This window comes from Labrus mixtus, chromosome 14 (genome assembly GCF_963584025.1).
Source record: "Labrus mixtus chromosome 14, fLabMix1.1, whole genome shotgun sequence".
Lineage (NCBI taxonomy): Eukaryota > Metazoa > Chordata > Actinopteri > Labriformes > Labridae > Labrus > Labrus mixtus.
The window spans coordinates 6,367,554-6,394,176 of NC_083625.1; the positions used below are offsets into that span (position 1 = coordinate 6,367,554).

At 38.8% G+C, this 26,623-nt stretch overlaps 1 protein-coding gene across 1 annotated transcript in view; it reads left to right on the forward strand.

Annotated features, from left to right (window-relative positions):
* The first annotated feature begins 2,110 nt into the window (after positions 1-2,110).
* f11r.1 (F11 receptor, tandem duplicate 1) overlaps positions 2,111-26,623 on the forward strand; it is a 32,480-nt gene continuing 7,967 nt past the window's right edge. The window contains exons 1-4 of the mRNA XM_061056530.1: positions 2,111-2,117; positions 18,635-18,701; positions 22,610-22,669; positions 23,892-24,008. Coding sequence (XP_060912513.1) covers positions 18,650-18,701; positions 22,610-22,669; positions 23,892-24,008 — 229 coding nt within the window. The 5' untranslated portion in view covers positions 2,111-2,117; positions 18,635-18,649. The remainder of the gene's footprint in view (positions 2,118-18,634; positions 18,702-22,609; positions 22,670-23,891; positions 24,009-26,623) is intronic.

Consider the following 26,623-nt stretch of genomic DNA (forward strand, 5'->3'; position numbering starts at 1 on the left):
TACATGATGAGCTTTAACCTACAGCAGCTTTTCAGCCTCATGGCATGATTCTCTGACACAACTACAGAAATCAGGTTTGTGGTGTGATGGGTGCCAGGACATTGGTCCCCTCCACCACAGCCTCAGCCAACCCCGTGACATTGCTATAACCACACCTCAATAACTCAAATGAGCCTTTAAAAGCCTTGAGTCAAGGTTGTAAAAATTGTACTCCTTCAGTAGTTTTCGATACGACACATTTTAAAAGGCTACCATCTCTTTTATTTTAATGTTCAACATTATTGCAAAGTACCAAAGCTTTAAAAAAAACTGTCCAAAAAAGGTGCTTCGGAGAGTAACGGGTCAATCAAAAATCACAAGCAACCCCCTGCACACTGTCTCAGTTGCACAAATACATTGACAACGTTACTTAACCGATACAGATACATTTTCATTTATTCAGTTTACTATGTTATGACTTAGAGAGAAACAGATCCAGACAAAAAGTATAATTTTATTTCAGACCCCAATTGGGATCCTTCCACGCCTGGGGTCCTCGATATTCAATCCCACTTTTTCCTCCCACCACGACACCCACGGTTGATGCTGCTGGGTTTTCTGGAGCTGCATCTGGTCCCCGGGTGACAGACTCATTGATCCCTTTAGTCTGTCTTAAAATAGTGTTCCATAAATATTCTACAATATGTTACACGTTTTGATTTTTTGGGACCAAATATTTTATTGATTTTACATGTAGTGTTTTTGTATGTCCTTTGTATTGTTAGGTATAATTTTGGGTGAATGTCTTTGGGAGCTGATGGAGCAGCCTGGCCTCTAATAAGCCGACTAATATGCGTCACCTGCGAGTGACCCTGGAGTTTGTTTGTTTGCCTGAAGCCACTGAAGAAGGGTCGTACCCGAAGAGTCTGCGGCAATAAAAAGAGAAAAAGAGTCAATGTGGTGCGCTGTCCTGAAATACTTTTGATACATTTTTTTTGGTTGAGGATTCAGCACCCACATAAGTTACTGATGGTGAGCGTGTTTTTTTATTTTAAAGTTTTGATTTACCAATAAAATTATGAATTAGTCCTCTAGGTAACAATAATCTGAACTGTTTGCGTCTGTTTTTGTCACACTTAAAACTTACCCATTCATAAAACTCATATCAGTAGTGCTGATTAGATCATAAGCAAGTAGTCATTACAGTATCACATCAGAAAAGATTAGCATTAACATGTAGCATTCATTATTAGTAGTAGTTCAGATGTCTTTATGTGTATGCCAAAGTTGAGCTTATTTAAATTTTCTTCTTCTTGATGTAATATATTGTTGAAAGTGTCAAAATAGTGAGATTAAGAGTTTATGTTTTCCATCGGTAAGATAACAGATGATTTAAATGTAACAAATAGGATCAAAATGCAAAACTTCACTGGATTCAGCCGCTCTCCCTCGCTGCACATTTATAAGTAATAACATGAGTGATGGCTCAGTTTACTGTTTATCACTCTGGATCTAAATAGATTTGGGCCTTTATTAATACCTAAATGAAACCTGTTTTATTCTCGCTATATGCATATTAAATTCGGCCTACCCCAGATCATGATGCATGTGGATGCTCAATTGTTTAAATCCATATAATGAATTTAAAGTCTTTTTTAAGGGGCTGCCAAAATGTTGGTGCAGACAAGATTTCCCTCTGCAGGAACAAAACTAGAAGCACCAACAGAGAAAGAACAAGCAGAGACAATAATGCCCTCTAGTGGTAAAGAGAGCTTTGTGGGGCATCAGCTCCAACACACCTTGGATAGATAGTTAACTTCCATTCAAGTACATTTTCTATGCTGATTTGGCTTTTTTGGGGAGCCTGTGTTGGTGTCAACCCCAGCAAGCATCGGTTAGGAGGTAGGATACCCCCCTCTGCAGGTCGCACCTTCACCATTAGGACAGCATTGGGCACAAAAAGAGAACTGTGATTTGTAAGTCTATTTGATTATTTTCTTGTTGCAACCTCTATTTTTGTCATCCTGCAAATACCAAGTATGAATGTATAGAAAATGTATCTCCAATATAAATTGTACCAGTGTTTGTCTTGCAAAATAAAAAGGTATCGGCAGGGGTCTATCCCCGAGAAGAGAAGAGACGAGACACTTTAATGGTGCAAAAGCTTTATTAGATATACTATAGATTTGCTATAGCATTTCATACACCTTTGGTGTTAGAATAAAAGAAACATAACAAGCTGACCTGACTATATGAAAAATATAAAGACCTCTTAATTACACGTTCTCGTTTGCAAACAATACTTCGCTCTAGCTTTAAAATCAACAGCAAAGTAAACAGGAAGTGTGCAGTGGATAGTGTTAAAATAGTGTGACACCAAAGTAAAAGCCTTAAATAATTAAGTAAGCCGTCTAAGAGTGCAAAAATAGCTTTTAAAAAGACATAAAGCTTCAGTATTCTTTCGTATAGTTTCCATACATTATTGTGTATATCTACACATGCGTACTTGCACAAGAGAGCAATATTTATTTTAAGCACCAGGAGTATTATTATTATTTCTGTGAAAACAATGAAATCACCTCTCTTTATATCATGTGTCTGCTCATCCGTTATTACCTGAAATGCACGATAAACATGTTCCTCAGATGCAGCATTACTATCACTTCACAGCTGCAAAGTTATTTCATAAATCTGCATGTTTTTTTAGTTTTTTTTTTACTGTGGACAGATAAGCATCAAAGCACTGAGTGAAACACGGTGTACATTAAAGTGCTTTTCCACAAAGGGACAATCATTCCAGTCATGTTCTGTACGAGGTCTATTGCTGTAAAGGGGAAAACTCTGACACTGCACTTAAGACTACGTATTTGCTACAAACCTCACATGGAGGTTTCGGATTTCCAGACTTTCAAAGGTACTGAAGGTATCGGAAATGATTAGCATTTCAAGCAGGAAAGGCAGTGTTTGAGCATTTTTTATAGTAGGCTAAAAAGCGTTTTCAGCCACCTGAATACCTGTCTATAGGTTATATGTTAAAGAGCAAACTCGAAATCTAAATAATCAAATTAAATGTAGAGGTTTAGCTGACAGACAATAAGCTGCAACATAACTGTTCTTTGCTGAATCCAATCATTCTGCTCTCTATTATTTTATAGTTTGGATGTCAGTGCTTTTAATCAAACTCATTTTTTTTGTTCTGAATAGCAATAAGATGCAATATAAATCTAAAGAAGGTTTTTTTTTCCTTTAAAAAAATACAAATGAATTCTTTATTTGGACATAAACGAAAGTATTGTTTATACAGATAGGTCCAAGTCGATCTTATTTACAAGGGAGACCTCATAGAGCCGTTGTTATAATACAAATGAGCTATGATCACTGTAGCACATGTTTGCAGTTTCTTTTCCTTTACAAAGTCGGGACTTCTAATCCCCTTCGTGAGCATTGTGCGACAATGTTGATCAAGGTAGAGTGGTGAGAGTGACGTCTCTTACATTAAATATGTCACGCCTCCTGCTCAAGAAATGTCCAATTCTAAATGAGAGGTTGAAAAATGGAAAGTTTATCATACTTTTTTTTCAAGATTAAGTGCATTTTTATCTTTTACTTTGAGACATTTTCATGGCTTTTATTCTTTAGCTAAATGGAAATATAATCAGAGTCGATCACCAATCATGAAACCAGAGTGAGCAACACGTCATATGAAAAAGGTCCATGACGTTGTTATCCTGTGGAAGTGACAGGTCAGGGACTCAGGAGACCCACAGCAAAAGGAAGTGACATCACCACAGACAAAAGCCAAGGCGCTGATTTGAACATTACACTGATTGCAGAGCAGATTGGAAGAATCCCTGTAACAGAGCACAAGGTGATTCAGATGTTGTTTCAGGCAGTGTTTGAAAAAAAACAAAAAAAAAAACAAGGCCAAAGTGAACTCTACTCACTGTGATGGACAGCCATGCTGTTCTCCTTCCAGGCGTTGCCCTGGTAAACCCTGCAGGTGTAGGTGAAAGGCCTCTCATCAGCCAGCGGGGCCCAGGTGAGGCGGCACAGGTTGGGACTGACCAGGCTGACGTTGCTCCTCCTTCTGTCCTCGGTGGAAACATAAACGACCGCGTTGGGGTAGGTGCTGCCCACCAGCCGGCTGTCCTGGCGATACTCACAGTAGGGTCCGGGGACCTGGAAGGTTTCCGGAAACTCACAGTCCACCCTGACGTTTCGCTCCAGGTATGTCAGACACGGGAACATCTGAGGCCCGCGAGGAGCGAACAGAAACGTGGACACTGGGTTCACTGAAAAAGATGCAAAATAAACAAATAATTAAACGTAACTTATTATAATTATTATTGTTTTTTAGTGTGGTCATACCCTCGTTCAGAGGTGTGTTATTAAATATTCTGTTAAACAGATTTAGTTTGGCACAGAAAAACTGAATATGAAACCATTTAAGATGCTAAAGACTCTAGGCTTCGGGAATGATGTAATGTACAGTAGCCTGGCTGCTCATTTCCCATCATACCCAAAGTCCATTCACTGTAATTGAGAGAAACAACATTCAACAAATTCATGATCTTATTTGTTAAAAACCTCTACATTTGGATGAGATTATCTGAATGTAACTTTACTGATCCTTGTGGTGATATCTGGCAATTACAGGTTTGCTGCAGTATTATTTTATGGAGAATATTCAATTGACTCTTTATTCAGAACACTTGCATTTTACAGCCTTTAAACAACAACATTTAACCCATACTTTATTTTTTATAAATAGATGATTGCCTAACATCAACCTGACTTTGGCTACAACTTTTCAGACATTACAGCAAACCTCTCTACACTAGTCTCATTGAACAGTGACAGTCTGAATATAAGTAAATATAAAAGGAATGACACATACTGTGAGTCGACTGATGCGTCATTGTTATCCTGCCAAAGAGGAGACAGGCCGTGGCGAACAGCTGCAGCTCCATGGCGACTGATATCTGTCCGAGCAGATCAATAACCTTCACACCACGTTATCACCTGGCAGAGTTCAACATGGGACACGATGAGAAAGTTTCCATGCAGTCCCATCAGATCACAATCAGTGATGCATGCATAGGCCTACATCACACGATGCTAATCATTTAGAGAAGTAACCAAGCAGGCGATAATGCACCGTATTATTTTTTTTTTAGATTACTGCACCCTCAAGTGCAGTATTAGCAGGCCTGGACTTGAAGTCACTGCCTGCAGCCCAAATGCAGATAGACTACGCCCATGCAGTGTCTCAGTGCTGCAGCAGACTGCAGAGCTCTGATATGCGCACATTTTCTCCTTTCCAGACAGCTACGTAAACATCCTTCTCACACATGCAAAACCGCCACAATGTTAAGATTTCCCACACACACATCCCATTCGACTTATTATTCTACTCCATCGTTGAGACATGCGGTCTTACCCAGACTATCTGGTCGCTGTCCGAGGTGGAGCTGCGCCCGTCTGCTGGTATGGTGAGCAGCAGCAGCAGCGCATCGCTGACTTCAGACTGAGAATGGTCCCGACTCTAACACAGTGCACACGTCGACTGCTTTCCTAAAGAACCCCAAAACTCATACCGTCTCTCTTGCCGGATGATGATTTTTGGATTCAATTAATTTTTCACATTTATTTTAGTTTAAAGGAAACAGAATAACTGCTGTATCAAGACATTTTTTGCTCATTATCTAGTTATCAGTGACTTAGTTTTAAATGTTCAAGGTGTGTTTCTTTCACTGAAAGAAAGGGGAAGTGGAACTTGTAAAGCAAATCAACCAATATATCACTTCTACCCTATAACTCCCACCCCAACTGTTTGTTTTTGGGGAGCTTCAAAAAAAGGGTTCCCTCTGCAGGAGAAAACCTGGAAGCACTGCCAAAGATATGACAAACCCACACAAATCAATGGATTGTTGATATCTACAGGAAAGAATGGTGCAAGTGAAGGGCGTCATAGCCTCACAAAGCCTCAGGCAATGGAGGAAACTTGTATTTTCAATTTGCTCCCTTACCTGATCTCCATGTCAGGCCTGTGCAGGGTTTGAGCTCATTTAAAGTAACCAGACCTACACCTCTCTAGAAGTTTCTCAAATGCAATACACTTCTGCACGGTGGCATGATCAGAGTGAGTGAGTTTTTTTTTGTTTTTTTTTGACATTGTCTGTCTAGATGTTTAGAGACTGGAAACATCTGAATAACCTGCCGTTTATTCACTGGTTGTACATTTTGTAACAGCAGGCACTCCTTCCATTGCGAGCTCATTCCCTTGACAATCAGTGGATTTTGCATAAATTCATAGTACATTTTATTGAGCATCGCTTTCAGCCAATTATGCTTTGAAAAATAGCTTTAAGTTTACAGTTTGGTTATAGAATTGATGTTTGTCAAAAGAGTTACATCACCAAATAATGAAAACACAATATTTTGGGCCGTTTAAGCCTTCATTAACAGGAAAGCTGAAGAGAGAGGAAATATTATGAGGAGCGAGTGGGGGGGTTGATATATGCTACAGCAGGGGGCTTTGGGTCTTGAGTGAAGCCTGGACTTTGGCTTCTGTACATAGAGCAACACACTGTAACCTCTGAGCTAAACCAGAAATTACAAGGATTTTAAAATCTATTCAAATTATCATTTCATCAATCTAGAGCATTTTGAGCAGGCTTGATGCTTTTTCTGCCTGAGGTTTGATGTTGGCTGCAGGTAAGACAAAATTAATGCAGTCTCTATCTGCAGTATTTTAGATCAGAGGGACCAATAAAACCATCGTACATCAGAGAGTAAGTACAACACAAGCAACAATTGAGAATATGTAGGTTTTTAAATCGAAATTCGCATGAAATAGTGCATTTTTTGATCATTATTGTAGGTGTATATGGATTAAGCCAACAGGTCACCCCTTTTTTTTTGGCAGAAAAATAACACACGCAAATAAACATAAATTTACGCTGTGTTCACACATGCACTCCTGGACATTTCTAGAACATGTCGGGACAATCTGTGGAAAAGAACATGCTAGCGATCAAAGGGTACGAAGCAGCTTAATTTCATTCACAAAGACCGCAATGGTAGCACAGCAGTCGCTTAATATATCTTCATCACACTTACACAATCACTCGCAGAGAATTTTCCTGAATATGACCTAAAAATTATCAGCTCAACCGACTTCACCCAGCTGGGGGGGGGGGTAAGGTTATGCAGCGTTACGCAGTTATGCTGTGCTACCTTATGCTGCATTACGTAATGTTACGTTACGTTACATTACGTTATGTTTTGTTACGTTATGTTTTGTTACGTTATGTTTCGTTACGTTATGTTTTGTTACGTTATGTTTTGTTACGTTATGTTTTGTTACGTTACGTTTCGTTACCTTATGTTTTGTTACGTTATGTTTTGTTACGTTATGTTTCGTTACGTTACGTTTCGTTACGTTATGTTTTGTTACGTTATGTTTCGTTACGTTATGTTTCGTTACGTTACGTTTTGTTACGTTACGTTTCGTTACGTTATGTTTTGTTACGTTACGTTTCGTTACGTTACGTTTCGTTACGTTATGTTTTGTTACCTTATGTTTTGTTACGTTATGTTTTGTTACGTTATGTTTTGTTACGTTTCGTTACGTTATGTTTTGTTACGTTATGTTTTGTTACGTTTCGTTACGTTACGTTATGTTTTGTTACATTATGTTTTGTTACGTTATGTTTCGTTACGTTATGTTTTGTTACATTATGTTTTGTTACGTTATGTTTCGTTACGTTATGTTTTGTTACGTTATGTTTTGTTACGTTTCGTTACGTTACGTTATGTTTTGTTACATTATGTTTTGTTACGTTATGTTTCGTTACGTTATGTTTTGTTACGTTATGTTTTGTTACATTATGTTTTGTTACGTTATGTTTCGTTACGTTATGTTTCGTTACGTTATGTTTCGTTACGTTTTGTTACGTTATGTTTTGTTACGTTATGTTTCGTTACGTTATGTTTTGTTACGTTATGTTTCGTTATGTTATGTTTCGTTACGTTATGTTTCGTTACGTTACGTTTTGTTACGTTACGTTTCGTTACGTTATGTTTTGTTACGTTACGTTTTGTTACGTTATGTTTTGTTACCTTATGTTTTGTTAAGTTATGTTTTGTTACGTTATGTTTTGTTACGTTATGTTTTGTTACCTTATGTTTTGTTACGTTATGTTTTGTTACGTTTCGTTACGTTATGTTTTGTTACGTTATGTTTTGTTGCGTTTCGTTACGTTACGTTATGTTTTGTTACATTATGTTTTGTTACGTTATGTTTCGTTACGTTACGATGCGCTAGGTTGCGTTGCGTTGCGTTGCGTTGCGTTACGTTACGTTACGTTATGTTGCTGTAGGTAATGGTACCTTACGTTGCTTTATGTTACATTACATTACCTTGAGTTGCGTTAAATTGAATTGCGTTACGTTTAGTTGCGTTACATTGCCATTACCTGACGTGAGTTGATGTGACCTTACGTGATATTATGCAACGTTACGTACGTTACGTTATGTGCATAAGTGGTAAAAGTTTACGCAGAGTGTACAGAAACTAAAGCCCTATAGCAATGGCATTGGGTTTGAACTTTTGTTGCATTTCACTCCCAGCTCTCTCTTTGCAACATGCCTTGTCTCTCTTCAAAGATGGCCAAAAATGTGTAAGAAATTGTTCAAATTGGACTAACGGGGAAACATTTATTCAAGGTTATATATTTTCTGATTGTTGTATGATCGTGTTACAATAAAAAGGACATTTAAAAAAAGTCATAGCTGCTGTTTGGTGAAGGGCTCACTATTATGCATGCTGAAGCTGAATGAGACACAACTTAAGAATGTGTGTCCATGACCTTAAAAACCACAGTAAACAAAAGGGCCTCATTGAGCATTGTAGATGTGTACGAGTCATTCTGTACTCTATTTCCCCCAGTGTTCCTGCTCACTGTAATTAAAGGCATAAATGAGAAGAAGCTGCACAAAACAGTACATTTGCTGTGCTTTAAGAATGGTAGTGATTGTGAGTAATGAACATAGATGAGTCGGGATCCTTGATCAATGATACCAGTTACTGATTTCCCCCCCTGGACTGTAGAGTCTGCAGCCCGGCTGTCCAACACTCCCTGAACTTTACAAACAGAGAGACATTCTGCAAACAGTGAACAACAGTAAAATACTTTGGGATCATTTATGTTTCACAACTTGAAAGCAATTCTGATGAAAAGTTGATTATTTGTCAGTGTTGTATGGTGTAAATACGTTCATATAAAAGCAGTGAATCCAGCTATGCCAGATAGAAAGTTTAGTCTATTGTTTATGACAATGATTTAAATTTGACCAATATTTGTAATTTGTAACTGTAATATTGGTCACTAACACACAACAGTTTTATACCAGTTTTGGTCTCACAAGCCAAATACATGTCTGATCTGTCATGCCGCCATTTGTTGGTACGTTGTTCCGGTGCATGAATTAAGAAGATAAACGTTAACCCCTTTTTACACATGCACTGCACTCCTGAAAATGTCCCGTCATTTTCCGAGGGCGATGCATGTGTGAATGCAACCGGACGAATTCTTCTCCTCAAATTAAAGGCATAATATGTGACATTATGAAAATGTATAAAGCACAAGTCAAATATAACCCTATATTAATATATTGTGGAGTAACAAATTCCTAAAAATAGATTAAAGTAAAACTTTCTTCTGGATTTGTTGTTTTTGACATGTTATGTTTCACGAGCCGTTTTCACATCTACACTCCTGAAAATATCTAGATCATTTCTGGAGGACTGCTCCAGATATTCTCCTGACCTGGCTGTTCACATATACACCTCACAGCGGGAGACTTATCCCTGTCAGGCAGGAGGGGGCGAGTGAGACGTTCACTTGAAGTAGAAAAAATATTTTCTGTGGCCTAAAAATACAAACAGAAAACAACAAGAGTCAACTTTGAGATGCATATCATAACTTGAAATTGATCACAAAATCTTGTTTTCAGATTTTTAGCAGCACTCGTATGCTGCTGTCTCTGCCTTACAGAACCCTGCTAGTGAAACAGGATGGGAGGGGCGGAGGAAGTGGGTCGACACATTTTTTATTCAGGACCTTAAAGTACATATTAAGAATTGTGCCATAAAATAGCATTGACAGGTAGTGACTTATCTAGACTTTGTGCAGATTGGAAGTATAACACTAGTGTTGTATGAGGGTATAATTCTTTCAAATAAAGTGTAAATCACTGACGGGGAATAGGTGATGTCTGTGTTTTAACAGCAGCATCCAGCAGAGGAGCAGCAGGGATCACAGCCACAGCATCTCTAATGAATACTTTTGGCAGGAATCACTACACCTGCTGTCTCTGTTTTTATAGTCGAAACATAGAAGGGAAAAAACGTTAAAAGAAATGCCACTTAATGAATTAACAGGAAATATAGTTCAGAGCAGCAGACATCCTCAGTGTTCTGTGGTTTGTGCCTTTTAGAGATTTCTGCTGAAGCCTCCGTCAGAGTCCTGAGAGACGCTGCTCTGCTTCAATATGGCAGTTGTTCAGCAACTGTCCAGGAAAGACCTTGACAAAATGGATGAGCAGCGTGTAGAGGATACGGAGGATACAGTAAGAGGACACAGTAATTACAGCTTAGTGGATTCGACGAGATCCAAGCTAATCAAGGTTTTTCAAGCAACATATGCCAACATTACAGAATTTTGCATCGCTGTCTTACTTAAGCCACTTTCACACATGCACTCCTGGTGACTTCTGGAAAATTTCAGGACAGACTGCCCCTGACATTTTCCTGAGTTGCTCTTTTAAACATGTCCCTCACAGCGGGAGACTTCTGCCGTTGGATGGGTTCACGTGATGTGAAAAGAACACTGCAGAAGTCACGGCCCTTTGCTGCATGTCTCCCCCCCCCCGCTGACTCTCGCCACCATTTCCAAAAAGATAAAACTTGAAAACAAACAAAGAATTCCCATTAAGCCATAATGAAAATGCTCATTCCTGTCTGATCTATATATATTTTTAAAATTGTAAATGTTGATCCAGAACCATCACCGAAAGGATGCACAATCAATTTTTAATGTTGACTAAAGAACATCATTGCCATGTTGATGCTGTAATGTTGACATATGCTATCATTGACTTATTGATCCTAGACGGTTTTCTTATGTTAATCCAGATCACCTCACTTTGATGTTGACCCCTAAGAAACAAGCCGTTGAAATGGGATTGAAGGCTAAAATAGAAAGACAGAAATTAGTCAATTTAGCCGGCTTTATGTTGAACTCCTTCAGCTCAGGTACCAATGCTAGCTGTGCTAATATTTGAGTTTATTAATGTAATTATTAGATCTTTTTTTGCAGATCACTCGACAACATGCAAAACTCACCCTAAGATCTATCATCCATGTTTCTTTAAATCTTTTTTTTTTTTGCAGATGTTAATGTAGTATAGATCCTCAATGAACATGTTCAATTGAATTATCCGTTTATCCGTATCTTATATGTATGTATTTAAATTTATGTTGATAATAGTGGCTGAAAAAAACTGCTGACACATATTGGACTGGCACACTGTAGAGCAGCTGCCGAGGTGTCTCAGCTAATCAAACCCTCATCACAATAGTTCCTGTTTCTTTCTCATTCAGCAGTTTGAATTCACTTCTACGTTTCTGTACTGACGTGTGATCCTCTGTTCTGTGGTGAAACAGCAGGTAAAGATCAATACAAAAAAAAGAAAAAAAAAGCCTACTACAATACTGAGAGATGTCCCCAAAGTCCAGCGGAGCAGCAGTTACTCCCCCCTCCCCTCCTTCTCTGTCCCCCTCCCACCCTCCCTCCCTCCTCCGTTTCTTCTATAAGCCGACCTCTACTGTATCTACCCCTGGCATCACACTGCAGAGCTGTGAGGGAAGCTCAAACTGCATCAGACAAGGTGAGATTGATTTATATACCTCTCTTTGCTGGATGGTAAAATACTGAACTGTTCTATTGTGCACATTGGTTTTCTCTTAGCCCGGGTGAATTAATTGTCTGAACACTGGAGTCAGCACTAGAGCAAATTATTTGAATGAAGGCGAGAGTAGGTTTGCATCAAGCAAACCAAACAGAGCTGAACCGTTTTATGTTTTTTTTTTAATTTCCTTTACATATTCAATACAAGTAGACGCAAACAATCAGCTCATGGTCTCGAGGGAGGCTGAGGACAGAAATGTGTCAATGTTGGCATTTCACCAGAGAAGTTTTCAGTTCATGTCTTTGCAGCGTGAACACTAGAGGCTGTACTGTTGTTTAGTATTATGGTCCAGTGACTTTTCTACAGTAACCCCCCCCCCCCCCCCGAGGGCTTTCATTGAGCTGCAAGAACTGTGGTATTCATGTCTCTGAAATCTGAGCCGGCTCTTTACAGCACAGTCAGCTTTATTTGATGAAAAACTTCAGTATGGTCAAGACATGAATGAAAAAATTGAATGGGCTCATTGTTAGGTTCTGGTATAGTTGACGGTGTTTGCTCTGAATTCATATTCTTTCCTTTTTTTTGCAGGAAAGACTGGATAATGTTCTTTTTTACCACAGTATTACTTTTCGGTAAGATCTCATTCTTTACTTAAATCATGTTGATTTTTTACAGGATTTTTCCTGATATTTGCATGTTTTTTTACTCAAACTATAAATGAGTTTCTCCTTCGAGTGAGCTTCTCATTATTGTTCACCGCACATTTCATTCATAAGTAGGTGTTTTTAATGTTTTTTTTGTTGAATATGTGGTGATGTCTTTATGTCATGCTTTGATAGGCTTGGCCTCAGCCCAGAAAATAATCCAATTAACCTACTGCTCGTTAGATGAGCACAACCTCAGGATGGACTGCAAATATGCGCTTCCCGCTGAGTCACCAGAACCGTTCTGCAAGTATACCAACGGTGAGAGACTCTTTGACACCACGGACCCAGAGGAGGAGCAGCACGCCCCCTTCAGGAAACGCGCCAAAGTCCGCATCTTTCCAGGCAACAACTGTCGCCTGCTGTTCAAAACCCTGCCCCCTGGCAAGTCCAACTTCACGTGCAACATCAAATACGCTAACTCCGTCACAGCAACCAAAACCTCAGTGGTTGAGAAAAGTAAGCTCGTGTCAGTTTTGTTTTATTGTACACACAATATATATATTTGATTGACTGCCAACCAGAACCCCCCCTCCGCTCCTTCTGAACCTGCATTATTGTTCTTATTGCAGAGCTCCTCCTCCCCTGCTCAGCGTGGAGTGTCCTGTTACAGAGCTGCAGTGGCCTACTGCTGACCTTGATGACACTTCCAGTGCTGCTGGAAATTCACTGGCTGTGAACGAGGCGCCAAATTGCTGCATACGTTAACATTGCACCCATAATTACCTGGCGACTGCTGTTGGGACGCTCCTGAAGTTGTGTGTATGCACAAAGTGCAACGAGACGAACTGAATGTCCGTATACAGTATTAATCTGGTATGTCACAGGCCTGCTTACTCTGCATATGTCTGCACTCAATACTAAGCACATGTACCTATGCATATACTTTATACTCTACAATACTCTCACATATAAAACAGCTGTCTGATTGTACGGTAGAAAATCTGTTGGATCCACGTTGGTTTCTGGCAGATGTGCCCGACAGAGTGACGAGTAAAACGCATGAATGTGACTTTACAGGTATGACTAAAGATCTATATTCTGTTATAGTCAATATTTACACTCAATATTTTGTGTGATTGTAGTCATGATATTGAGCTTTAACCTCACGTCTTAATAACGAACTATAGGTAGAGGAAATATGAATGAAGGTGGTGAATAAATCTGATTTTTATAGAGGGATGAAAACCGTCTGGAGATTTGAAAGTACCCTGCTCAAAAAGTGATGTAATGTTGTACGCCGCAAAGCGACTTTAATGCTGAGTTTCATCACTCTTTAGAGCAGGCAATCTATTTTGCCTGACTTAAATGTGTCCCCTGTGTCTCTTCTTGGCTGCCAAATGAGGAGGGCAGCTAGAGGAGACCTTGTGTCTCACAGGTCCGCCAGTGGAAGATTGTGTTGTACCTGTCGATAACAACCTGGAAGGGGATGAGAGATAGCTCTGGCAAAGAGTCCTCTAATGTAAGGCAGAGAACCGAACACTTTTAAACAGGTTCTTGACTATTTGATGCATGAGCAATAAAGTCTGTATTCTATTTTACTCTATTGTGACAAGACAATGTATTAAGTTCCTCAACTACTGTAACAAAGAGAACCCAAAGTTTTTATTTTGCCTTTCACTTGTGCCTGAGACACATGATCCATGTTCAGCTGAGGCTTGTTGTCATGAATACACAGTTTGTCTCTGAACGCTGTAAACTAAGTCAGATTCACACTGATGGCTCTGTTTATGGATTAACACTGACTATGCTTTTTATGATGCACTGATTTCTCTGGTAATAATGTAAAGGATTTTTACTTGTGTATATAGTTGAGTAGGTGGTGTGTAGCTAAAGCACAATCATTTAATTGCACTGAAAAGCACTGCTGTACTATGTACTGTATAATGACAATAAACTGAACTGAAACTTAATCATGTCAATGAAGAACATCCATCCATTATCTATACCGCTTTTTACTGTTCGGGGTTTGAGGGGGCTGGAGCCGATCCCAGCTGTCTTTGGGGCGAGAAGCGGGGTACACCCTGGACTGGCGGACAGACACACTCACGTTCACACCCGAGGGCAATGTAGAGTCTGAGCATGTCTTTGGACTGTGAGAGAAAGCAAAAGTACCGACACTAATCCCACGCATGCACGGGGAGAACATGCAAACTCCACACAGAAACAGCCTGCCCAACAGGGATTCGAACCAGGAACCGTCTCACTGTGAGGAAACAGCACTAACCACTGACCCACCATGCAGCCACTCGATGGAGAACAGTGCATATCAATTGAAACAGAACATTTAGTTAAATATGTTTATGGATGTATGCATGCCTTTTAACACTTATGACTATAAACGCATGCTATGGAAAGTGCTTTGAATGTCCAGTAGAGGGCAGCATTGCATCAAAGCAGATTGTCCTTTAAAACATCATGAAGACATAAAGGAAATTACTGCAAGGACCACAATCATCAGAAACTTAGAAGAAAGACAATTTCACTGCACAGACAGGTCAATAATTTGTTCTCTTGTTTATTTTAATATCCTGAAATCAATTCAACATGATGGTCATCGTTAGGTTGGGGTTGTCTCTGCTGCAGAAGTTCAATGATGAAAGCGTGAAACAGATTGTGGATTATCTTAAGAATTTATTCGGCCGCGGTCAGACAACACGGCAACAGAACACACATGGCTGACAAATTGCTGACCAAGTATTCATGTTCACAGCGTTGTTTATATTCTGTTAGAAGGTGCAGCCTACAAATTATTTTCCATTTGGGTACATCTCTAAAAGGCTAGAAAGAAGACATTAGCTTGACGTGTAAATGTCAGACATACATTTCAGTCACATTTCCTTTTCAGCTCACAGCATAGACTTGGCTCCAATCCAAATATAACTCTGCTGCTATGAGGTCTCTTACAGATATGTTTTACTGCTACACAATCCTAAAAGAAGAATTCACCTAAGATGGTTGAACAATTAGACAATTAAACAGTTTTGTAAGATTGGCAACTTTCTCCAGCGCAACAGAAGCATCTGCCCCCCTCTTCAAAAAACTAAACATTCTTTCAGTTTGTGATATCAACATACATCAGATATGTGTGTTTATATATAAATATATGTTCGTACCTTTTTCTTTACCATCATCATTTCAACATTTTTTTTAAACTGAATTCCCAGATTCATTCATATCCTACCAGACAGATTGATCATCTTCATCTTCCTTTTTATGAAACCAAACACGGTCGGTTTTCCATCAGATATCGTGGGGTTCAAATATGGAATTCCAAAAGACACGTTGTTAACGGCTCTTCGTCTACAGAGATTTTTTAAAAGGAAACTGTCTTCACATTTAATCCATGAGGTCAAACTTTTGCATATATAAAATACTTTTTTTTGTTTTTCATCAACTCACTCATTCACTCCCTTTTTAATAGATCAATGCCTGTTTCATTTAGCTGATAGAGGGTTAACACTCTCAGTCTTTCTATTGTATGTATTTGTCAAGTGTGTGTGTGTATGAATACGTGTACAGGTTACTGTATATGTGTTTATATTTAATTTTGTTTTGAAATTGTGTAATTCGATTTGCTGAGTTGATTTATTTGTCTCTTAAGAGGTGAGGTCCCTTGTATAAGCCTGTTGGCTTCTTGACCTCTCCTGACACACCTTTCATGTTTTTGTTAATCCTATTTTGATGTATTCTTATATGTGTGCTAATAAATAAAATAGTTATTAAATGATATATCCACAAAATTACCAAGATGAATGAATTCATGAAAGTTCTTACTAACCGCCATCATAAATGAAAACTGCAACGCCACCACCACTCCTCAGCATAATGGGGTTTAACCTGCAGAGCTTAAGTGGCGTTCATGTGCACGCATATTTAATGTAAAATTTGGGTGTTTGAGTGGAAAAACAATGATGCTGTTGTTTTCAGAAGAAGTAAGAGGTTGATAAAAAGTGGAGGAATGCTTCATTTTGATTTTTCTTTTGTCCTTTCCCGCATTTCATTCCCAACTCTCTCTCTCTCTCACTGATTTCCAACTCTATCCACTGTCCTATCTCCAATAAAGGCATGGGCGGTTCTAGGCAGGGGCCAACAGGGGCCAGTGCGCCTGTAACACCGAGCTTGGTCCCCCCTGTGGCCACCCCTCCAAAAGGAGTGAACATGCACAGTATTTGACTCAACAACCGGACTTACAATCTAGTATTAAATACAGTTACTGAAACAAATATAAATCATGGTATTTAATGATGTGCTCTATTTTTGGCATAATATATATTTTTTTTTCAAAGCGATCATCTTTGTCTATTTTTCACCTGGGTTTAATGTTCCCCTCTGACAAAACAACTGGCCCCAGTTTGGCCCCCTCAGTAAAAGTGGTCTAGAACCGCCACTGAATAAAGGCACAAAAAGCCCAAAAAAAAAACAACAACATTGTGGAAGCTGAGTGCTAATATTTAATTCCCCAAATGTTCAAACCCGCTGACTACTCCTTTAGGTTGGCTCATTTATAGGTAACAAATTAAATGTGCACTGCTGATTTCATTTTAGGCAACAAATGCCGTATTCTTTAAAGTCATTTATCACACAGTAGTACAAGACGTGTCATACTGATGAAAATGTGACATAGTTTATGTTTTCATTCATTCATTAATACTGCCTGTATGTGGTGTACTCTGGGGCAGACAAACATTAGCTTAACTAATTCAGCATCACATTTCACATGCACATCTGCACATTTACATTTAATCTTCCATATTTAAGACTAGTAATGCTTAGTTAAATCCTGATTGTGTATATTCACATTCTTAGTTTTGATATTTTTAGTACTTATTTACTTTGTATTTAATATTATATTATGTTTAGATTTACTAACATTGTGTTTTTTTTACTCATATTGTGTGTTTGATAACCTGCTGCTGTAACACCACAATTTCCCAGTTTGGGATCATTAAAGTAATTCTATTCTATTCTATATGCTCCCTCCATGTTTAAACATAAACTGAGAGCAACATGCTCAGTTAAAGGGACTACATAGGCAGAGATGTTATTATTATTATTTACGGAATAATAACGAGTTAAAATGACCTAACCCTAGAGACAAAAAAAATAATCGAGAGACGAGGTTAAATCAATACAAATCTTAACTTTTGTTTGAAAGATCCACTTTATATTTCTCCTCAGAGGAAGATGTGTTACTGCTGGTGCGTTCACTGTTCCTTCTAAACTCCTGGTCAGTCATTTTGGATGTAACGCCCTTCCTTTTCAGACATCCCAATAAAAAGAGGATCTTAAAGACGAATGTTTTGAACAAGCTCAATTTCTTATCAGTAATAGCCTGACAAATAATAATTAAATAGATTTTTTTTATGTTCATGTTTTGTAGATTAGATAATAATGTTTGAATAATTTAGTATTTGTAAATGCTCATATCCAAGAACAAGGTTGTTGCTTTACTCATGGGGCCCCAAAAAGCCACCACCATGGCGAATATCTTACCATGAGTCAAGACGGAACTGAAAGACGGAACTAAATTCCCAAACGCACATTGTGGTTATATCCTGTTTACCCAATGAGAGAGAGAGGTCAGTAACCCCAACTGTTCTGTGTCTGTTTAGCTTATTGTCTGGTTAATAAACTACCAACACGCTTACCCACCTCCTCCTGTTTTCTTTGAATGTAAATCATGATGTAAATGCGCTTTCTTTCTCACCGTCGAACCTGTTTTTCCACTCTGTCGTCACTCAGGCACCTGAGAGGATCTTATTACCGGAAGTTACCGAGGTTGTTGTCACCTGGGCGGACACTTCAGGTGAGGGCACTCAGTCGTTACGGAGAGAAACAACGACACAGTTTTTTTTTTTTTTAAAGAAGAGTTGGAAATATAATCGACTGGCTGTTTACTCGACGCTAGACATATTTTGCGTTGTTTTTTTTGGTTTGATTTGAAGTGAAGCAGTCGTGCAAAAAGAGAAAGGACCGAGCGGGTCGACATGTTTGTCAGCGGGCTGGTTTCGGTGGCTTTGTTCCTCCTCGCAGCGACAGGTGAGTAACTTAAGCATTACGTTTATTTGATTTAAAGAGCTCAAAAGTTTCACCTGTTGTGAGGTTCAACCAAAACAACAGTGAAATAAGCTTCTTGTCCACCAAATTCAAAACTACCATTTATGTCGTTGCTGTATTTATCCTCAAATAAACCTCGGGCCTTGACACTACAATGGGCCTGTTCTGTAGGCTTTCTGTGTGAGTTCAGGAGGTTTGTCACAACGAAACATTAACATGGTTCTCTTTTGAAGTTAGCCAGTTGCAGAATATTTCTAACTTTTTAATTTACCTTAAATTTGTTAATATTTTTCCTTCTATTGTGTTAAATAATAAAAAAAAAAACCTGCACCTGTAGTGACCTTTTTAAATATAAAAGTATTACAGAGTAATGTTAACAAAATAAGTTGGATTAGATAAAATCAGTAAAGTGTACACTAAGATCTCAGAAGAATTTTAAATGGTTTTTTTTGTGCAATTTCTGAACGTCAATTCAGAAAGTAACATTCAGTATGAAGGAAGCAATCCCAGTTTCTTTTGGCTTTCCATGAACTTATCAACGCAGTAGGCCTATGGGTGTCACAAAAATAGAATTCCTATGTACACAAAAATGGGTAATTTCTTGATTACAGATATAAAAATCTTAAAGCAAACACATGTACACAACTTAGGCAAAGTTTTGTGAATTGTACACATTTTTTTGATAGAATAGAATTACTTTATTGATCCCAAACTGGGAAATTGTGGTGTTACAGCAGCAGGTTATCCAACACACAATGAGTAAAAAACACAATGTTAGCAAATCTAAACACAATATAATATTAAATACAAAGTAAATAAGTACTAAAAATATAAAAACTAAGAATGTGAATATATACAGCCAGGATTTAACTTAGCATTACTAGTCTTAAATAGGAAGATTAAATAGGAAGATTAAATGTAAATGTGCAAAAACAGAGTCGTAAATGGTTGTAAATTAAATATGAAAGATTAAATTGATTGATGGAGTCATTCCTCTCCTGATGCACCTTTCATATGAAATGGATACGTTTTTTAGAGCCCTCATACTTTTCCATACTATAAATCATTAAAATAATCAAGATAGTTAACCCTATTCAAACACCTGGTGTGAAAAAGTTTCATGTCATGGATAATTCTGATGGCAGTTCAGTGCAGTAGCTTTTATTTTTTGTCTGTATTACAGTAACATCCATATTTATGAATTCCAAGAGTTCACAAACTCATCAGCTAATCTTTGTGCCAGTGAGATTTTTGACTGTAAACTTGCAGCATCAAATATGACCCTGTATAACTGGTACCAATGAATCCCATAAACATTGTGAAACCTGCAGTGTAATCCCTCACTTATCTCTTCTTGGTGGCAAAAAGCCCAGTTTGGGACTTTGTCTATAAGGCCACATAGCAGAGTACTTCAACTGGTTTTGTTTTGATAAAGTGAAAATTCCTCCTGCCGCACCTCAGACTGGTCTCTCTGCCTTAAAGTCTCATCAGCACACCTGCAGCGCAGTCTGCTGTGTGGAGGAGACGTCGTAAACAGCTGCTCACAGGCAGACCTCTTTAGACCTGTTGCACTAAAACACAGACATGCAGCAAGCTGAGTTTCCCCCGAGCACCCTGAGTCACAGACATTCACCGTTCTTTACCTTGGGAGAGGTGTGTCATTACCTCAACCCAGAAACTCGCAGAGTATGCAAACAAAGAAGTCATGCAGAGCCATGGTTTCATTTTACACCAGCGGCTTATCTCACCAAACCAAAACTGCGATTGTGCTGCTTTATCTCCTCTGAGACGCCTCTGAGAAACAACTGCAGCGTGTAGAAGAATGTCATTCAAGTGTTGCTGTTTGTAAATTTGAATACAAATATAAAGTAGGGTACTAAAATGGCACATATGTTTAATTTGAGTAGCTTGCTTTAGAGTGTAATTGTAAGTCTTGGCTCAGAGTTAACTTGCCCCGGCTGCTTATCTCTGCAGAGGAAGTTTGTCTGAATGTCATAGGAGGACTACCAGACAAGCTAGTGGTTAAGTCCTTAAACACCCAACAATTACAATAATAGCAGTGTGGTAACGTTGCATTCAAAGGATGTAACTGTGATGTGTCTGTCAGGTCAGTGACTCCATAATGGATTAGTCAAGTGTGTGTGTGTGTCTTCTGCTGTTCCGGGTTTCTGCCTCAACATGACAGTTTCACCTGAAGTTGTCTGACTCAGCAGTCAGGAATGAGACACGATTTATTGTTTGTTCGCAGCCAGAAGGCTTGTGAGCATGCTCAGAGAGTTTAACAAGTTGTGTTCCCCCCCGCCCACCCTCACTAAACTTTTTTATGGCTCATCAGCATCTGAGTTTGAATGGTACTCTTTTATAGATGGAAAACACAGTAGCTGGGTTTTCTACAAACAAATCCCAGTTTTGGTTTAATCGTGCTAAAACACTTTGTTTATAGGGCTGAAGTTCATCTTTTTTTTTTTAAGTTGGCAAATATCCGCAAATGATTTTCTCACTGATTTAATGTCTAACTTAGTCCATAATGTAAGAAAATAGAAATAACACAAAAAAACTCTGAAACTTTGAGTTGGTTAAATTGCCTTATTCAATCTGCTGGTTTCTTCCCCCCAAGAGTCTAAAACCAAAATGTTCTGTTGTGACAAGTCTCGCCATTAGAATATGAAGGGTGACAATATTTTATTTTCAGTACTGTGATAGATAAAATTAGAGTGCATATTAGCTGTAACTCAGTTTGATGTTTTTCTTCATATTTTTACATGAATAATAATTCAAAAATAATTTCAAGAAGTTTTTTTTCCCCACCAAAACAAAAGTGCAGATCTGAGTGTAGCTTCTAGTGGAGCTGGGTATTATCCACAACCTCACAATTCAATTCTTTAGGTAACGATTCAATTCGATATTGATCAATATGCTCCAATATTGATTTAATAATACATACAGCTGACAGGAATACTCAGATAACTCATCACAGTACCTTCTGATATTTGTTGAATAATTATGTGTGCATTGTTTGTATATGTTTAGAATAAACTGCCTCAAAATGCATTGTATCGTTGCATTATTCTTTAATACACAAAGAATAAAACATTTAAATACAGTATAATGTGAAGTGCTCATTTGTGCCTGATCTGAATTCACAGCACCCACAGTGCCCCCAGTGGAGAGGGGTGTCATTACAACGAAAAAAATCGATCTCAGGATTTCCCCCGAATCGATATTGAATTGTGAAAATAATAATTGCAATTCATGATGAATCGGTATTTTGAACCAGCCCTAGTTTATAGCTAGCTTAAGCGTATTCTGAGTGCATGGTATAAAAGCATGTTCATTATACACAGGACTTCATCTGACAGGTATAATTTACACGTGGTGAGTGAGAAAACATAACTTCTCTACATCAGATCTTGATTTCAGATGGTGGGTTTCACGACTTATTTCTCTTTGACTTCATTATATTTAATAAAACATGAAATACCAGTAATCATAACATGTAACTGCGCTGTGTGCTTTGGACTGGTGTAACCACGGATTTCACTTTAGTCCAGACTGAATGCAAAAGCAGAAGTGAAAAGTGCTGAGTCTTAAATTCTCAATTCCTTTTAGTGTCTGATGTTTAAATCTTTAGAGGTAAAATTATATCCTAAGAATCTAGAACAAAGACTGAATCAGTAAAGAACCGATCTTTTGAATCTGTTCAATAATTCATGCTTTCCCATCCCTCCTGTACAAAATGTTTATATTATTTCCATTTTTTCCCTCCTCTTCTATTTATCTTCAGTTTTCTGTATCGTCTGTTCATCAGTAGAAAGTATCGGCTGTGTTTATAGCCACAGCATGCTGTTAAATTGTCTAATTGATTGTTGTATTATATTCTGTGTGTCCAGGTGTGAGGGGCTTCACAGTCAGTACCAGCAACGCCGATGTGCGGGTGAAAGAGAATTTAGGTGAGTCCCAACTATAATAAATAATGTGAATGAAAAAAAAAAAATGAATACATCAATATTTCATCAGTTGAGTGTTTGCTGAACAGTTGAAAAAAGATAACTACATTTTTTTAAATAGAAGGTATCAAGTACGACAAAGCTGGAACTAGCTTTGGTAAAGTGGTCTGTAGTTGCTTTATGTTTCAGTTAGTGTAAGGATGAACCATATCGATACGTTCTAATGTTTAATAAGGTCAGTGTGTTACCTTTCATGCGCGGCTGTTTTCTTCTGATTAGAATTATATTGACTGTCTCTCGATTCGATTTCGATTCTTGGGGTCACGATTCGATTCAGAATCGATTTTCAATTCAAAATGATTCTGGATTCATTTTGAGTTCACGAGTGAGAATAGTGTGTGGGATTTTTTCATCCTAATGTGATAGTTTGAAGTCCCACTTCATTCATGTGATAGTTGGATGTGCGAACACCTCCTCTGAAACCTAATGAGTTACAGAATACTATTATTTGTTATTTCTTAAATGTAAATGGATGTCTTCACTGTATCGATGTAAGTGGAAGATAATAAGCTGGCAAGCAGAGAATAAAGATCATCATCACCCCTTCCCACTCACTCACAGTAAATGTTCCTGAAATGTATCTGCTTTGTTCACACATCAGCTCACTTCAACTTCACATTAGGGAGCTGGCAGCAAAGTCTGGATAAAGTTTGGCTGAAATTTTGCCGTTTGTGTTCACGCGCGCAGCTCTAAAAATTTGTGCTGCGTGGTAATCCTGCTCATAATCTGTTATCAAGTCAGTGATGGTGAGTAATGCTCTAAGACAGAACAGGCATTACTAAATGTGTAGTCCTTAAAACAGAGAGTGTAACCGAGTCTCTGTGTTGTCATTGTAAACAAAAATCCCTCCTCCATCCAACCTCGACTTGTTTTAGGTACTTTACCTCTCGATTTACTAAATGTGTATGACCTAGAGTAGGCACATTTACAGGAAAACTGGATCCTGACTGAGGGAAACTTTCTTGACACTTCATGTTGTCAAGGTTATCTGTGAATTTCTTTATTTCTTATCATTAGGAGTGAATGTCTGTGATTTTAACTCTCGGAGCAGAGTTTAGTTACGGGTTATTTCAGTCTAAAAGATTGTATTGCAAATTAAAAGTGAAGTAAATATCCAAATAGTTATGTTTCTTTTTGTATTAATTTACATTTTTTGACATTTCAGGGGTCGACCTTTCATGCACCTTTTCTGGTGACTTTGGTTCAAATGCCAGAGTGGAGTGGAAGTTTAAAAACCTGAAGCAGTCACAGGTGTACGTGATTTTTAATGGGAAACCAACAAGTACGTAGATTTATAATCTTTGTGTCCCTGTCTCTTTCAGTGTGTTGTGTGTGTCTCTTCAGTGTGTTGTGTGTGTCTCTTCAGTGTGTTGTGTCTCTATCAGTGTGTTGTGTGTCTCTTTCAGTGTGTTGTGTGTGTCTCTTCAGTGTGTTGTGTGTGTCTCTTCAGTGTGTTGTGTGTGTCTCTTCAGTGTGTTGTGTGTCTCTTTCAGTCTGTTGTGTGTGTCTCTTTCAGTGTGTTGTGTGTGTCTCTTCAGTGTGTTGTGTGTGTCTCTTTCAGTGTGTTGTGTGTGTCTCTTCAGTGTGTTGTGTGTCTCTATCAGTGTGTTGTGTCTCTTCAGTGTGTTGTGTGTGTCTATCAGTGTGTTGTGTGTGTCTCTATCAGTGTGTTGTGTGTGTCTCTTTCAGTGTGTCTCTATCAGTGTGTTGTGTGTGTCTCTATCAGTGTGTTGTGTGTGTCTCTTTCAGTGTGTCTCTTTCAGTGTGTTGTGTGTGTCTCTATCAGTGTGTTGTGTCTCTTCAGTGTGTTGTGTCTCTATCAGTGTGTTGTGTGTCTCTTTCAGTCTGTTGTGTGTGTCTCTTCAGTGTGTTGTGTGTCTCTATCAGTGTGTTGTGTGTGTCTCTTCAGTCTGTTGTGTGTGTCTCTTTCAGTGTGTTGTGTGTATCTCTATCAGTGTGTTGTGTGTCTCTTTCAGTGTGTTGTGTGTGTCTCTTCAGTGTGTTGTGTGTGTCTCTATCAGTGTGTTGTGTGTGTCTCTATCAGTGTGTTGTGTGTCTCTTTCAGTGTGTTGTGTGTCTCTTCAGTGTGTTGTGTGTGTCTCTATCAGTGTGTTGTGTGTGTCTCTATCAGTGTGTTGTGTGTCTCTTTCAGTGTGTTGTGTGTCTCTTCAGTGTGTTGTGTGTGTCTCTATCAGTGTGTTGTGTGTCTCTATCAGTGTGTTGTGTGTGTCTCTTTCAGTGTGTTGTGTGTGTGTGTGTCTCTTCAGTGTGTTGTGTGTGTCTCTTTCAGTGTGTCTCTTCAGTCTGTTGTGTGTGTCTCTTTCAGTGTGTCTCTTTCAGTGTGTTGTGTGTCTCTATCAGTGTGTTGTGTGTGTCTCTATCAGTGTGTTGTGTGTGTCTCTTTCAGTGTGTTGTGTGTGTGTGTGTCTCTTCAGTGTGTTGTGTGTCTCTATCAGTGTGTTGTGTGTCTCTTTCAGTGTGTTGTGTGTCTCTATCAGTGTGTTGTGTGTCTCTTTCAGTGTGTTGTGTGTGTCTCTTCAGTGTGTTGTGTGTGTCTCTATCAGTGTGTTGTGTGTCTCTTCAGTGTGTTGTGTGTGTGTGTCTCTTCAGTGTGTTGTTTGTGTCTCTTTCAGTGTGTTGTGTGTCTCTTCAGTGTGTTGTGTGTGTCTCTTTCAGTGTGTTGTGTGTGTCTCTATCAGTGTGTTGTGTGTGTCTCTTTCAGTGTGTTGTTTGTGTCTCTTCAGTGTGTTGTGTGTGTCTCTTCAGTGTGTTGTGTGTGTCTCTATCAGTGTGTTGTGTGTGTCTCTATCAGTGTGTTGTGTCTCTTCAGTGTGTTGTGTGTGTCTCTTCAGTGTGTTGTGTGTGTCTCTATCAGTGTGTTGTGTGTGTCTCTTCAGTGTGTTGTGTGTCTCTTCAGTGTGTTGTCTCTTTCAGTGTGTTGTGTGTGTCTCTTCAGTGTGTTGTGTGTGTGTGTCTCTTCAGTGTGTTGTGTGTCTCTATCAGTGTGTTGTGTGTGTCTCTTTCAGTGTGTTGTGTGTGTCTCTTCAGTGTGTTGTGTGTGTCTCTTCAGTGTGTTGTGTGTGTCTCTATCAGTGTGTTGTGTCTCTTCAGTGTGTTGTGTGTCTCTCTTTCAGTGTGTTGTGTGTGTCTCTTCAGTGTGTTGTGTGTGTCTCTTTCAGTGTGTTGTGTGTGTCTCTTCAGTGTGTTGTGTGTCTCTATCAGTGTGTTGTGTCTCTTCAGTGTGTTGTGTGTGTCTCTTCAGTGTGTTGTGTGTGTCTCTATCAGTGTGTTGTGTGTGTCTCTTCAGTGTGTTGTGTGTGTCTCTATCAGTGTGTTGTGTGTGTCTCTATCAGTGTGTTGTGTGTGTCTCTATCAGTGTGTTGTGTGTGTCTCTATCAGTGTGTTGTGTGTCTCTTCAGTGTGTTGTGTGTGTCTCTATCAGTGTGTTGTGTGTGTCTCTTCAGTGTGTTGTGTGTGTCTCTATCAGTGTGTTGTGTGTCTCTTTCAGTGTGTTGTGTGTGTCTCTTCAGTGTGTTGTGTGTCTCTTTCAGTGTGTTGTGTGTGTCTCTTCAGTGTGTTGTGTGTCTCTTTCAGTGTGTTGTGTGTCTCTATCAGTGTGTTGTGTGTGTCTCTATCAGTGTGTTGTGTGTCTCTCTATCAGTGTGTTGTGTGTGTCTCTATCAGTGTGTTGTGTGTGTCTCTATCAGTGTGTTGTGTGTGTCTCTATCAGTGTGTTGTGTGTGTCTCTATCAGTGTGTTGTGTGTGTCTCTTTCAGTGTGTTGTGTGTCTCTATCAGTGTGTTGTGTGTGTCTCTATCAGTGTGTTGTGTGTGTCTCTTTCAGTGTGTTGTGTGTGTCTCTATCAGTGTGTTGTGTGTGTCTCTATCAGTGTGTTGT